This window comes from Pezoporus occidentalis, unplaced genomic scaffold (assembly GCF_034315485.1).
Source record: "Pezoporus occidentalis ecotype Australia unplaced genomic scaffold, CSIRO_AGI_Poc_V1 ctg507, whole genome shotgun sequence".
Taxonomy (NCBI): Eukaryota; Metazoa; Chordata; class Aves; order Psittaciformes; family Psittacidae; genus Pezoporus; species Pezoporus occidentalis.
Genome location: NW_026915844.1, coordinates 28845 through 43594, shown reverse-complemented (window position 1 = coordinate 43594; position 14750 = coordinate 28845). Strand labels below are relative to the sequence as shown.

At 56.6% G+C, this 14750-nt stretch overlaps 1 protein-coding gene across 16 annotated transcripts in view; it reads right to left on the bottom strand.

The window, feature by feature from the left end:
* UNC13A (unc-13 homolog A) overlaps nt 1-14750 on the bottom strand; it is a 33977-nt gene that overhangs the window by 7503 nt on the left and 11724 nt on the right. For 4 of the 16 annotated variants that reach the window (XM_062637173.1, XM_062637181.1, XM_062637179.1 and 1 more), the window contains 23 exons: nt 13911-14004; nt 12606-12677; nt 12126-12345; nt 11666-11893; nt 11296-11437; nt 10754-10923; nt 9958-10073; nt 9702-9865; nt 9318-9480; nt 7319-7387; nt 7140-7229; nt 6850-6984; nt 6388-6521; nt 6100-6185; nt 5699-5825; nt 5514-5610; nt 5230-5373; nt 4613-4696; nt 4253-4330; nt 3934-4022; nt 3627-3779; nt 3351-3474; nt 130-168 (listed from right to left, as the gene is read on the bottom strand). In XM_062637173.1, the coding sequence (XP_062493157.1) occupies nt 130-168; nt 3351-3474; nt 3627-3779; nt 3934-4022; nt 4253-4330; nt 4613-4696; nt 5230-5373; nt 5514-5610; nt 5699-5825; nt 6100-6185; nt 6388-6521; nt 6850-6984; nt 7140-7229; nt 7319-7387; nt 9318-9480; nt 9702-9865; nt 9958-10073; nt 10754-10923; nt 11296-11437; nt 11666-11893; nt 12126-12345; nt 12606-12677; nt 13911-14004 (2818 nt within the window). Of the gene's footprint in view, nt 1-129; nt 169-3350; nt 3475-3626; nt 3780-3933; nt 4023-4252; nt 4331-4612; nt 4697-5229; nt 5374-5513; nt 5611-5698; nt 5826-6099; nt 6186-6387; nt 6522-6849; nt 6985-7139; nt 7230-7318; nt 7388-9317; nt 9481-9701; nt 9866-9957; nt 10074-10753; nt 10924-11295; nt 11438-11665; nt 11894-12125; nt 12346-12605; nt 12678-12900; nt 12907-13910; nt 14005-14153; nt 14233-14750 lie in introns of all 16 variants that reach the window. The other 12 variants (XM_062637178.1, XM_062637183.1, XM_062637187.1 and 9 more) reach the window with 6 other exon arrangements.

Here is a 14750-nt window from a genome sequence, read left to right as displayed (position 1 = left end):
CAGGCAATGGCACATCCAAACAGCACGACAGAGGAAGCACGGACAAGTCTGGGCCTCCACAACAGGTGGGTGTGGGGCCACGAGTGTGGCCACGGGGCAATGACACATATGGAGCCCACAGCTATTTACCTTCTCTGTCCCCTTGCCATGTTTTCTCAAGAGCGTGCCCTGTAGAAGCAGACATCAGAGGTTGAGTGGTGGGGTGGGGAGACAGAATGGGATGGGACACAGGGAGAGAAGGACAAGGCTGGGCACATGGGGTGACCACGAGCTGGTGGCAAAGACATTGGTGAGCTCCTCAAGGACAGTTAACAGCCAGTGGGGAAATGGTCCCTCTTGAGGGTGCTAAGCCCATGGTGGACTGGTCCCCACTGGGATACAAATTAGTGGAGGACTGATCTGCACTGGGATGCTGGGTCAGTGGGGCATGGGTGTCTCTTGTATGCTTGGGCAACTGGTTCTCACTGGAACACACAATGTCACACTGATGGGGAACCATTTCCCACATAGGGATGCTGGGCTTATGGTAGCTGGTTCCTGCTGAGATATAAGGGATGCTGAGCACACTGGGGACTGGTCCTCGGTGAGAAATAGGGAGGCAGAAGCCAGGTGGCACTGTGTGTGGGAAGCCTCTGGTGCCCCCACATTCCCCTACAACACTAGGGAGGAGACAGGGAGGGGGCAGCTGTACTTGAGTTTCACACGTGGTGTTCTGGTCCGTGCAGTGCTGGGCCCTACGACAACCCCACACTGACCCAGGCCAAGAGAAACTGTAAAATGGGGTAGCAGTGCCATGTGGAGGGTTCCTAATCAGCCTCTCAGGACCCTGTACCCTGAGTGAGCTGACACCATCCTAGTCCCCTGATAGTCTCAGTAAAGCTGAGCCCATGGGGTCCCTGTGGGGCCAAGGGGAGGCTCAGTCCAGACTGACCCAGGGTCTCTCCAAATGCTGCTTTTGGAAAGAAATGGTGTTGGGGGACGGAACAGTAATTTGTTCCCACAGGGATCAGCACCAGCACCCAACCACCAGAACCCACACTACTGCTCCTCACAAAGGTGCCCGTGGTCAAAGCAGGGGTGGGAGCAGGATTGGGGGTGGATGTGGCCCTTCCTTTGCCCCACAGGGCATAAGCCCTTGGCCACAGACTGAGCAGAAGAGGACAAAAGGAAACTTCTCAGTCAAAGCCATGCAGGGACTCAGCAGGAATGCCAAGAAGGGAACCCAGGAGTCCAGCCGCCCAGTGCTGTATCCTGGGCAAGGAAAAGGTCCCACAACTCATGCCAGAAACTTGGGCCACCACTGAACAACAGGACCAGGGACTGTTGTGTCCCAGGGAGGTGGTCCTCTCCACAGGCCACTGTCTTCAACCTTTACGATAGCCACCCCCCAGCCAGAGCCTCAAGTAGAAACTCAGCCAAGAGTAGAAGCTCAGGAAGAGCAACCCTGACTGCCAGGCACACACCACTCCCCCTGCTCATGTCTCCAGTGGCCTCAGCATGAAACAAGACAGGATCAGCCTGGATTTGACTGTCCCTGATTACATGGAACTGCCCCATCCCCATGCTCACCCACACCACCACTAACCCTTGCACTTTCCCTTGCACTTCCCCACATCCAGCTCCCTTGAATCTCTCCAGGACCTTTCTTTCCACCCCCCAACCCAGGCAAATGCCTGCCAGGAGCCAGTGCCAAGCAGGCAGCACAAGGATGGGGACCACAGAGGTGGGCCACGTTGGGAGCCAAAGGAGGGTGTGGACAGGGTGCGGGCAGCCACACGAGACAGGAACTGGCAGGGCCAGGACCGACACACAGCAGACAGACAGACAGACAGACAGAGAGCTGCCGTACTTACAATCATCTGCCATTGAGAGGCAAGCGGAGCAATTGGAGAGAACAACCACGGCATGAGTGTCGGCCCCTTCCTCCATCCTCCCCAGCCCTGGCTGCCCCCCGATCCCCACCACGCAAGAGGAACAGCAGAGCCAGGGGCGTACACCATCTGACATGCCACAGCACTCAGCATCCATGCCCTGCCACCAGCATCACTGGTCTCCACAGCCCTAAGGTGGCCCCATCCCAACCTGCCAACTCCATCCGTACTGTGTCAGGGGGCTGAGCTCCAGGGACCCGGTGAACCCCCCTCGACACTCAGCTCTGACACATGGCCCCAAGTCACCAGCCATAGGGATCAGACCCTTCCAAGGACTGCCTCCCCACAGGAAAATACATGTCCATGCCACCTCCTCTGCCCTCAGCACAGGGCTCACTGCCTCTAGAAAATGTCAGTCACACATGGCCATGAAGGGACAGGGACTGCGATGGCAACTGGAGTGGCACCAGTGTTCCTGGTAGATTTGGCCAGCTTTGGCCAAGGGGGTGTCACTCTGGCCGGGAGTGATGCAGGGCTGACCTGAGCCAGGCTCTAGGCTGTGACAAGGTGCCACTAAGGTGGTACCATTGAGGGCTGACATGTCACCAATGTGCTGTCCATTACCGACACAGCGTAAGGATTCTCACAGCCCCAGGAAAGTGACACAGCGGATGGTGGTTCCAGGGACTCTAAGTAAGAGCCTGAGCCCAACTTTGTGACAGTGACAGAAGCTGCTGTCAGTGACAAGGATGAATATATAGTTGGCTCAGAGCCCTCAGTGTTACCATTCCCTTCCTGACCCTAAGTGAAGAGCTTCCCCGGGAAGCTTCAGGGTACATGACTACATGCAAGGGAGGATACACACAGCAATGTGATACAGAGACCTGAAGCCTGCAGGCAACCTCCCTTTGAGGAGGGACCAGCAGGACTTTACTCAGGTTCCTAGAAACTGTTCAGCCAATGAGGAAGGAATAGTTCAGTCCTGCTGAAGGGACATGACCCCTCATCCCCACATTACCCCCATCCCTGTAGAGCCAATCCCTGCTCTGCAGGCAACTCCAGCCCCACCACAAAGATGTGGCGACTCCCCACACTCCGAGAGCCTCCTGATCCACCTCCTGGCACAGGGACCATGTTCACAGCCAGCACTGATGGGCACATCTTGGGATGTTGCCTAGCTCAGAGGGAAGAGTGGAAAGGAAAGGACCAGTGCCCTCTTAGTGCCACGATGGAGAAAGCAGGAAGGTCCTTTGGCAAAGGCAGCCAAGAGCATGCTGGGCTGCACTACGATGACCCTTCTCTCCTCCATTCCTTGCCTGGCCATGAGCTGGGAGTCAGTCTGAGGGGGCTGCCAAAGTCCCCAACCCCCCAGCAGCTAGTGAAGGCACCAGACCAGCAATGTCTCACTCTGGCCCCAATCAGCCATCCTTCTCAGCTCCAGGGTCCCCCGTCCCTGGTCCCCCTCCTTGTCTCACTCACCGTCTGATCAGTAAGTGGGGGCAGGACAATAGTCTTCTCCATTGTGTTCATAACCAGCTTCCAGAGCTCCTTTAGCACACGCTTCAGCACTGTCTTCTCACAGATCTTGGCAAAGAGCGTCAGGCTGCAGAGAGCGGACAGGGCTGAAAGTCCCAGAATGGCACCCCTGGTGTCACCCCCTTCACGGTCATCCTGACCCTGCAGGTTCTCCAGACCTTGGGAGCAAGTCAGGAGCATCAGGAAGGGTGGGGGGTCCCTACTGGCCCCTACACTCACTTGCTGTCCAGGAGGTCCATGATGGGCTGCAGGACATTGTCAGCATCCTGTGCAACACTGCTGCAGGTGCTGGCAGGGACATTGCCAGTGCCCTTCACCTGGCCCAGGATGTCGCCCATCTGCTTCACACACTCTTCAATGTGTGGCTGGAAACTGGGGACCGCAACACCCAGGCAGCTCAGCATCCCTACGGCCATGCCCAGGACCTGCTTGGCCAAGCAAAGTACCCAGCCTGGCCCCAGCCACAGCTCCTGGACCCCTAAACCTCTCCTTGACCCACTGCCCATACCCTCTCGCCTGGGGGTACCTGGTGGCAAAGATTCGGCTCAGCTCATCCAGGACATTGTTGAGTTTCACCTGCAGCTCCTTAAGGATATCACTGGCTTCTGTGTCCAGCTGAAAGAGGGACATGTTGAAGAAGCTATCAGAGCCCCTGACCCAGTCCACAGGGGGGTCTCTGCACCCTAAATGCACCCGTGGGCAGGGTGAAGCCCATCCATCATCTGACATGGTGGGATGCCGTGATCCCATACAGGAGTGAGGAGCCAGGAAAAGGTCTGCTTCTGGGGAGAGGGGACAGATCCAGCCTCGCCATAGGGCTCCCTCCCAAAGACCCTGATACACACCTCCTTCCCACCCATGGCTTCAAACATCTTCTCGAGCTGGACACGGAGCTGCTGGATGTTGTTCATCAGGATGCAGGGCTGGAGGGGATACGTAGAGGGGAGTCAGCACCAACAGATGTGGCCGGAACAGCTGCTCACCATGCCAAGTCCCTCCCACCCTGTACTGGGGTACACAAGAGCAGTCATGGTATGAAGCTCTGCCTGCTAGCATTTCATGGACTGACATCATGCAGAGACCAAGGACAGGACCTCCTTCATGGGTACCAGCTTTGGAGCTGAGGTGGTGGTTGGGGTCACCATGCGTGGACAGTCCTGCCTGGTAGCACCAGGCAGGTAGCAAGCAGAAGGGAGATACATCACCACTTTCTCCTTCTCCTTGGAGCAGTATGAAGCAAAATCCTTGGAGATGATCTCAGCATACTGGAGTAGAACATTGCTGATGGTCTGCAGCCAATAAGGCAGGAACAAAGACACCCAGACATCAGGAACAAGGAGGAAGGATGGAGAAAGGGAGACCGTAAGTCCCACAGCAGTGAAACAATGCAATGCCTGGATACACCCTGCAACCCCTAGACCCTTTGGCCCCATAGATGCACCAGGAGCTGCATGAGCACAGCCCCTATAAAACAGATCCAGCACTTCTGGTGTCCATAGACAGCTCCATCATCCACACAGCTACGAAAGCACCAGCCATCAAGCCTACGTCCAACCCCACCCTACACTGCAGTGAGACAGTGCATTTAATCTAAATTAATTAATCAATTAACTCATTAATTATCTTCTGTGCTAGCAAACATGGGAGGGCCACAGGGTCTGTTGATGGCATATTTGTTTGAGCATCACCATTAGAGGTGGCACAACCTGTGCTGTATGCTGCTGCCCACAGCAGGATGGGAGGAGGCAAAGAGAGCCCAGAAGCCCTGTGCCAGGGCTGGACTTGAGGTCCCAAGTGTGCCACTGGCCTGGCAGCTGCCCACCTTGGCAAACCGTCGCATGTAGTGCCCAACAATCTGGGGATCAGGGCACTCAAGTTTCTTGATGATCTCAAAGCTCTGGTTGAGCTGGGAGAAGACGTCCACCACGGAGCAAGAGAAGAGCGCGTGCTCTGATGTCTGCTGGAACTGGGGGAGCAAGAGGCTGTGTCAGCAGGAGGCGAGAAGGGAGACATTGGCCCTGGCTAGGTCACACTGGGTATTGAGGGACAAGCCCTTCATCCACCCCCAGCTGCAGTTCCTGTGCCCACTGACAGTCCTGTTCATACCCCATCCTTCTTGTCCCGCTCCAGTGCTCCGTGCAGGAAATCCCGCGACACCTCTTCATTCTCATCCAGCCACTGGATAACAAAGGGCTCAAACCAGCTGGAAGAGAGATCAGTAGAGGCTCAGTGAGACCAGTAGCCCCCAGGGCACAAGCACCCCTCCCCTGCCCCCTGAGGGCTACACTCACGCAGGGTACTCAGGCACACGGCTTTTGAAGGAGGGCAGCTCGGTGACATACTCATTGTAAAGCCACTTCACCTTGAAGTGCAGGTTCATGTAATCCGCGCTCTTGCACAGGCGGTGCTTGTCGTGCTCTGCACAGGGAAGGTGAGTGCCATGGGAAGGGGTTTTGCTTCAAGCCCCAAACCACGGCAAGGGAGGGCACATTTGCCCCAGAAGCAGGGCTGGGTATGCCAGGGTGATGAGGTGAAGATGGAAGTGCTCCTTGGTGGGGTTTAAACTAGGCATTGTGTTGATGAGGGGGTGAAATGGGTTTGCCCAGGGAACAGGTGAGGTGGGAGCAGAGTGCAGCTCTTGCCTGGTTCCTGGCTCCCTACCCAGGTAAGAGTGAGATGTGGTAGGACTCACCCTCCATCGCGTATTTCATATCCTGAGCGAAGAGGTTCCACATCACCTCAGCACTGATCTTCCCCACATTCAGTTCTTGGGGGAACCTGGGGCAAGGGGACAGTGTGGACACAGGGTGGACCAGTCCTTCGCTTTGAAGATACATCCCCACACACCTCCCACCTTCCTTGGTTTCCCAACTGTAGAATAGATGTTACAACCCATTTCAAAAGACTAAAGCCACCATTGCCACCATGTGGGCATCCCCCCAGGTGTAATGCAGGGTCCCCTTTCCTGGCACCTACTCACTGGTTCAGGCAGGGTGTGTAGGAATTCTTGTCTTCCTCGATAATGGAGACTATCAGGGTGATGAGCTTGGACCAGAAGTCTAAGTTTTTGATGCTGGGGCCCTGTTCCTCAGGGGGCACTTCGCCTTTCTTAGTCTGGAGTGATGGGGACACAGCAGAGGCTCTGGTCACCCCACTCATGGGGCTTGATTTTGTGGCAGGGCTAACAAGGAGGCAGGAGGGCTCTAGGAACATCCTGGAGGCTCCCATGTAGGCCACCCTTGTTTGCCTCCAGTCTCAGCCCCACAGCAGTGGGTCTCAAACCCAGCCCAAGGCTTGGGCCTCATTCTATATGGGACTGAGCACTCTGGAGAGGGAGCAGGAGCATCGCAAAGGAAAAGGACAGGGAATAGGGAGGTCAGTGGGGGAAATGAGGTTCCCCCGCCGCATTCCAGTGCATCCCAGCTCCCCCTGCCCCACACACCGGGTCCGTCTGGTACTCGCGGCTGTACAGCTCGTGGCAGTTGTTGAAGATGTACTCATAGGTGGAGTTGAGGCAGGCTTTCACGCAGTCCTTCACTACCTGGCTGGCTCGTGGTGGGCTCTGCAGCTCCTGGACCTAGGTGTAGGAGTGGGGAGCAGTGCTGGAGGCAGACTCACAGCCCCAGCCAGCCACCAAGGAGCTACCACAGGACCCCAGCCTTGCGAAGAACTGGGGCCAGTGGGGGTCAGTTCCCCCCTTAGGAGATGGGGGGAGTAGGGTCCCAGCAATACCTTCATCCGAAAGAAGGTGATGCTGGTCAGCAAATCCACTGTGGACTTGAGATCCTGCAGCCGTTCAGGGCTGCTGGCAGGGAAATTGTTCTGCCAAAGGGGAAGAAAAGACAAAACTCTCAACAGGGTGGGTAGAGTGGAAGAAAACAGCCAAAACTGAGGACTGGTTGGCACCTTACCCGGTACATGGACAGGTCAATCCGCAGTGAGTTGTGCAGCTGGTCAAGGAGTTTGACAAAACGCTCCTTCTGCAGAGAAACACCCCAGAGACAGGTAAGAGGGGGAAAAGGTGGCAGGGACCGTACCCCCTCCCAGCTGCTCCTGGCTCCCTCTGATCCCCACCCACACCACCCCAGCTCATCCCTCTCCTTCCTTGCCTCCTTCCTTCATCAGAGCCCAGCAGGCAGGCATGGGATGCCCACAGAGAAGAGCACGTCCTTGCTGGTGGCCCGGGCTCACTGGCAGCTGTCGACAGCCCCTGGGGCAAATGTGGCCATGCCCGGCACGGTACAGGATCAAGAGGCGACACTGCACATCCCCTTTGTTCTCACTGGCAGCTGGTGTCAGAGGTGGGAGACAGGCTATTCTATCTGCCCTGTCCACCTGAACACTTCCAAGCCTGGGGCAGGCACAGGGAGAGGGTGTGCAGGATGGTGGCCCTGGGCCACGTGGAAAGAGATCAAGCAAAAAGGGCAGGGAAAAAGCAGCTGGGCTCTTGCTGCAGTCACCCATCTTCTGGGCTGAGCTGGTATGACACAAGGCCAGGATGGCCCACAGGAGCTGGACACTTATGGGGGCTCCTTGCTCACCCAACCAGGCTGCATCGGGGACTGTGAGCAGGGAATTGTCCCAGGTAGAGGATAGCCACTGGAGCTGAGTGGCTTTAATTCAGCTCAGTCCAGGTCCCATCCAGGGAGTGCTGGGCAGGAGGATGCAAACCCCATATTGGGATGCAGATCAGGCATCAGAGTTGAGGGCAAAGCAACCAGTCTACCCCAAAATGCTGATGGGAGGCATTTATTTCACTTTGCATCTCTCCTGGGGCAGGCTTTGGACAACCCTGTGGGCTCTCATGAGAGCCCTGGGTCCCCCCTACAGCACTTGCTGTGCTGGGTCAGGCTGCCTCATAGGGCAGCTTCCTGAGTGCTGGGGGGGAGGACAAGAGAACGGGATGGGGCAGTGAGTCCCGCACCCGCGGCTCAGCCAAGCTCACAGCCTGCACTGGCAACCGCAAACCTTTGGCAGAGCCAGGCTCTGGGCCAAGACCGTGAGTCCCAACCACCGAACGGCTGCAGTGCTTTAAAACTGGACACGACGGGTGCTCGGGGTTAAAGCGACACGGCTGGGCACTTTAGGACCCAACCTTAGGCTCTCTAAAAAAAGAGAAAGAAACAAGTTTTTTAAACCCTCCATGTTAGAGAAAAGGTGCTTTTCCTTTTGAGTCTCGTATGGTTTCCTCCTCTTGCGTGACCTGGATGCACAGCTCACACGGCTCCAGCTCCCATGAATCAAAGCTGCTGCTCCCAGACCTGTGCTCGACCCTGGCTGCATCCCTGGCTACCCAACTCTTTGCCTAACCCAGGGCTGGGCACTGATCCTGGCTCAACCCTTGTGCATCCAGAGCAAGTACCTGCAGCCTCTAGGATGACATGGGGGAGTCAGGGGGAGAGCTCAGCCCTTTCTCACCTGGGTTCACCTGGCCCCGGCACAAACTCGCCCTGCTCGCCATGAGGCTCCCATTGGTGTTGGCACAGCCAGGCAAGTTTGCAGCGGTTCCGGTACACCCAAATGCACAGGGTGGTGCAAAACACCCAGCGAGCTGCAGAGATGGCTTCCTGCCACCTGCTTGTGGTTTTGCCATCAAGGTTTCACCCTTTCACCACCCAGCATCCCACTGGAGTCCCACTGGAGACCCAGAAGTCCCGCTTGGACTCCAGCCACTGTTTCACCATAACAACTGGCAGGGGAGCAAATTTAGACCTTCTCCCAGAAAGGTGGTGGCTCTTTTCCTTCCTGAATAATGGGAGTGGGATGAATTTCAGGACAAGCACAGGCTGACCCCCCACTGCGCCTGGCTGCCCTTTGGAGCGGGGTGTTTTGCACAGCCCTTTTTGCCCCCTTGAGCCCCCCGCCCCCTCCCAAGAGAATAGAGAGAAGAAGGAAGGAGTGTTTACGCACCATCGGACTTACCCCGAAATTGGAAGCAGCAAAGCGGTCGGAGGCTGAAACGTTGGTGGACGCTGTGGTGTGCGCGTAGTAGGCATTGATGTTAGCAAGCAGGGTGCTCATCACTGCTGGCACCCCGGGGCACATGTACTTGGAGGAAAGGCAGGCAAAATGCCTGCAGAGGGAGGGGGAAGGTGAGGGCCATGGAGGGGCTACCCCTAAGAAGGGATGCGGGGTTTGGGGTGCATGCAAGGGAGAGTATGGGGAAGGGGTGTGGGGTGAGCTAGGGCAGCATCTCTGTATCCATGGCAGGCTGCAAACAGGCTGCAGCAGGGTGATGCTGACAATGACCCCCACACATCCCAGACACAGCAGGATGGAGGGCAAGGAACTCACGTCATGGCCTGGTAGATGGACTCCACCCCATAGCGCATGGCAAACTCATCCACGATCTCCTGCGCTGTCTCATCAAAGTACACCTTCCAGGCATCATCCCCCTTGGCATCAGGGATCTTCACCACTCCGTTGTTTTGCAAATCCGTCACAAAGTGGAACAGGTTCTGGAGGTACAAATGAGTTCCACAAGGTCCCTAGGGCTGGTGGCATCACTGGGGTGGGGGCCACAGACCATGGGCTGGGGTGGGCTGCTCACCTCATGCAGGCACGTGTACTGTATGTGGTAGGGAGCCACCTTCTCCTCGCCTTTGATCTCCACACTGATGTGCAGCCGTATGGCTCCCGACACAGCCGACTTGTCTGTCCGCTTGTCTGCAGGGGTACAGGAAGGGGGATAAAGACATCAGGCTTCCCAGAGCAACTCTGCTCACTTCTGGCCCCAAAGAGGGACAGATGGCCCCAGCACAGAGAGGCTTTGGGGCCAGGGCCCAGGGACAAGGGGTAATGGGTACAAACTGGAACACAAGAGGTTCCACTTAAACTTGAGAAGAAAATTCTTCTCAGTGAGGGTGACGGAACACTGGAACAGGCTGCCCAGGGAGGTTGTGGAGTCTCCTTCCCTGGAGACATTCAAAACCCGCCTGGACACATTCCTGTGTAACCTTATCTAGGTGTTCCTGCTCCGGCAGGGGGATTGGACTAGATGATCTTTCGAGGTCCCTTCCAATCTCTAGCATACTGTGATACTGTGACACCCATCTCCAAGTACAGCCAGACCAGGGTACAACACAACCAAGACATTGCAGGGAGGGATCTGGCCATATCTCCAGGCACTAGAGAGATGCGGTCTCTCTGTGTCTCAGTTTCCCCTCAGCAGAGGGCCAGAACACCTGAGCAAAGGGTTCTGAGAATGACCTTGGAAAAACACTTGATCCCAACAGCTTTCTATATTTCGTGTTTTTAAAAGCAGACCCTATGCTAATATGAGAAATAGCCTTCACACCAGGGCCAGCAGCATGTCCCCCCAAGACTGCAGGGCCCCAGCTAGTTACCAAGGTTGTACCAGACGTCCATCTCCCCACTCAGGGTCCGGACCTCAATGATCGTCTGGCCCAGGAAGTCATCAGACTCCCTCTTGAAGCGCTGCTTCACACGGGATTTGATGTCATCATCCTCATCCCAGACACGGACCTTTATGCGGTCAGAGGAGTTATGGCACTCACTGGAGAAGCAAGAAGGGGCAAACCCTAGAATAAGCAGGGAAACCTTTCCATCTTCTCCCCAGTCTCTGTTTTCCTAAACAAGAGGGACCATTCCAGCTCTGGGCAGGAACTGGGAGAGAAAGCAGATGTGGGGGCAGCAACCCTCCCACCAACACAGCCTGGATCAGCCCACATTGCCAGGAGCCAAACACTCCATGGCACGAAACCAGCACTCCCAGTGAGCCCAGCAGCCCCCCTCCACCCTCAACTGAAGCAGAATGAAGCGCCAGCTGACTCCCCATCATCCCGCAGGGATGTACCAACAGCCAGTGCAGCCCAACATGACTGTGAGTGGCCAGGAAGGGGGATGGAGGTGACAGGGGTGAACTTACAAATGGAAATTCTCCTCCCAGACTGGGTTGAGATTGCCGTAGATAGTTTTAGTCCTTTTTTTTGTCTTTCCAACCTGGACAGTGACATAGGGGTCACTGGAGCCTGTCTTATCCTTTGCTTGCAGGCCCTGGGCACAAACAACTGCAGCACAGCATGTATACCCATCCACACAAAGCACACACAGTGGAGACAGCAGACAGAGAGAGCAGTCAGTGCCACCGAGATCCCCACCACAGGCACAGCCCCAGGGGCTGAAGCTTCTTTGGAGAACGAGGGGCAGGAAGCAGTTGGACAATGCAGCATCCTTGTGCAAGGAGACAGCCCCATGGTCCCCCACAGCACATGGTGCCTGGTGCCACTGGTGCCTACCTGTGATGCTGATCTTGGCTGACCATTTGGAGGTGCCATCCAGGACACTCTGCTTCACTGCCTTCATCTGCTGCGTGTGAGTGGTCTTGGTGACCCCAAACACTTCCTGGATCAGCTCAAATATCTCTGGTTTGTTGCGCTCCCGGATCTTCATGCGGTCCTTGAGCACCATGATGATGTTCTGGGTCCGGTCCTCTGCTCCATGCTTGGAGCTCTTCTCCGCCGCCCCTGGGAGCGGACAGCTATGGGTGAGACAGGGTAGACAGGCAGGCAGCAGCATCCAGGAGACAGCTGAGAGTTCCCCAAGCCCACCGTGCATGAATTAATTCAAACCTGCAAGGGTCTACCCCCTGCCCAGGACAGACCTGCCCTGCTCACCACTTCCACCATGCACAAGACAGGAGTCAGCTCTCCCTCTCTAAAGTGAGAAGGGACAAGGCTGCAGGCAGTGGGTCCTTACTCTGCAGGCAGTCAGCATTGAGCAGGTCCTGACACTTCTCATGGCACTTGACGCCGCACTCGGCACAGCGCATGCCCTGCCGGGCGATTCCCCACAGCAGCCCCTCGCACTCATAGCAGTAGGTAGGGGTGGTGGCCGTCCACACCTCAAAGTTGTGGGGTGTTGTGCAGGAGATGGGGTACACTAAGGCTTGCAGGGTCTTCTTGTAAACATGATTTTTCTGTGTGAGGACAGAACAGAGAGGGGGAGAAAAGCTCAAGCCACTTATAGCAGCTGAGCCATGCAACAGAGTGAGGACACCCTGCACTGGGTGGAGACAAGCAGGGCAGGGGACAATCACCACCATCCCCTGGTGCAGGCATGCGCATCCTAGCTGCTCTAGCATCACCAGAGGATGCTGGCATGGCACATAACCCCCTGGCCTGGGGCTCAGCCTTCCTGCCATGACCACCCTGCACACCAGCTAACCCCAGCACCTACCAGCTCCTCATTGTTCAAGGTGCTCGAGGCCAGCGCAGAGGTGATTCCTGCTTTCCTGGACTGGACCAGGGACTGTGGGAAAGAAACACAATTCCCAGATCTGACAGAGCATGGGATGTCCCTCTCACACTCCTTTGGGTTCCCAGTGGCCATAAACCATGTCAAATAGACCCGCACCCTAGATAGCAGTGGATGTTGGCAGTGGGGAGAACCCAGCTGTGCAGCAGGACTGGAACCAGTTCAGCAGCCCGTGGCATTCCCAGTTCAGGTCCAATCCCAGGTGATGGGCACTTACCATTGCCTGCAGGCAGCCAGGGCAAGCGAGGGAGGAATAAAAGGCTGTTAGTGCAAGCCACCTCACAGCAGAGCAAGTCCTGGCCCCTTTCCTGCTGGAACAAGTGGGAATCGGGGCAACACCAACCCCCCACCCAGTGCTGGACAAGTCCCTGGCGGTTTTCCCATCCCAAGCCACAGCACTGGCTGCAGCCTGCCAAATCCCTGCAGCAGGGAAAGGCAGTGGTCCTACCTGACCCCTACATTCTGTCCACCCCATCACCACCCACAACCCAACACCCCAAAACACCAACACGGCAAAGTGCAGAAGCATCAGCAGCTGCCTAAGCGGGCTGGGGGGCAGAGGGCACTGGGGCAAGGGGGAGCAAAAAGGGGCAGCGGGATGGGAGGGGGCAGGCAGGGTGAAGACAGAATGGAGGCACCCTGGGGATGTGTAAGGAAATGAGGAAGGAGGCAAAGAGCATCTAATTCTGGGTGCAAAGCATTTCTAAATTTGTTGTCTCTTGTCACCAAGGGGGTGACAGCAGAGTGACCCTGCGCATCACAGCCCAGGGGGTGGATGGGACCCCAGCATAGGGACTGGGCTGGAGCAACAGAACGTGACAACAGTGGGGACAGGAGCTTAGGGTCTGTGCAGCTCAGAAAAGCCAGTGCTACCCCTCCTCTTGTACATGGGTCTATCTGCCCAGTGCCAGCACACTCCAAATGGTGAGGAGCTGGTGTTAGAAGGCACAGGAAGGAACCAGGGAAACGAGATGGGGCCCAGGAAGCCTTGGCCTCCCATTGGGAAGTGTTGGAAGAAGGCCCTGGAGCTCCGTTAAAGAGAAGCATGCTCCAGTGAGGCAAGCTGAGCTGTGCCATCCTCACAGCTCCCCACTTCTAGGTCCAGGGCCAGGAGACCCCCAGAACAGCCTGGGACACCCCTGCCCTGTGGGGTTGGGGCTGGAGAAGGCTGGGCAGGGCTGGCCAGCAGCACCCAGAGGTGCTTTCTCTTTAACCCCTCAGGCCCACGCTCACCAGATCGCTGACTAGAGGGAGAGATTTGCGTCCAGGCTTAATGTCGGGCATGCTGTTAATGCAGCGCAGAAACCTTACTGCCGCCCCCCTGCCGCCAGGGATGGCCAAGCCAGGCCGGAGAAAAGAGAACAGAAAACACAAGCCATGTTAGAGGCAGCCGGGAGCAGGGCACACAGTCCAGCGGGGCACAGCAGGAGCAAAGCCGGTGGCTGTGTGCTGCGTTAGGAGGAACCTCACCAAATCGCTAACTAGGGGGATGGGTTTTCGCTTGCGTATGTCCGGCATGCTGTCTATAATGATCAGCCCGCCACCAGGCCTGCGAGAGAGAGAGGAGAGTCAGCGGAGAAGGGGAAACTGATGCAGGAAGGTTCCCCTCCCCCCCTGCTATTGCCCTATGTTTGCTTGGGACTGAAGAACGCATGTGTGGCCTGGAACCAACATGTGGGAACCCCAACCCCATCACTACCTTGCCTGGGGCAGGGATCACTGAGATAAAAGCTGGGGGGGGGTGAAGGGGATTGAGGCAGAAAAGTGCGATTTTTCCTCATGTGAAGATGTTTGGCTTCAGTGGTGTGCCAGTGAAATTCAAGGGAAAAAAACAGCCCCGGAAGGCAACCTACAAGAAATCTGGAGAGGGGCTCTGGTCAAGGGCCTGTAGGGACAGGCCAAGGGGAATGGCTTTAACCTGCCAGAGGGGAGACCGAGATGAGCTCTCAGGCAGAAGCTCTTCCCTGTGAGGGTGCTGAGGCACTGGCACAGGGTGCCCAGAGAAGCTGTGGCTGCCCCATCCCTGGCAGTGTTCAAGGCCAGGTTGGACACAGGGGCTTGGAGCAA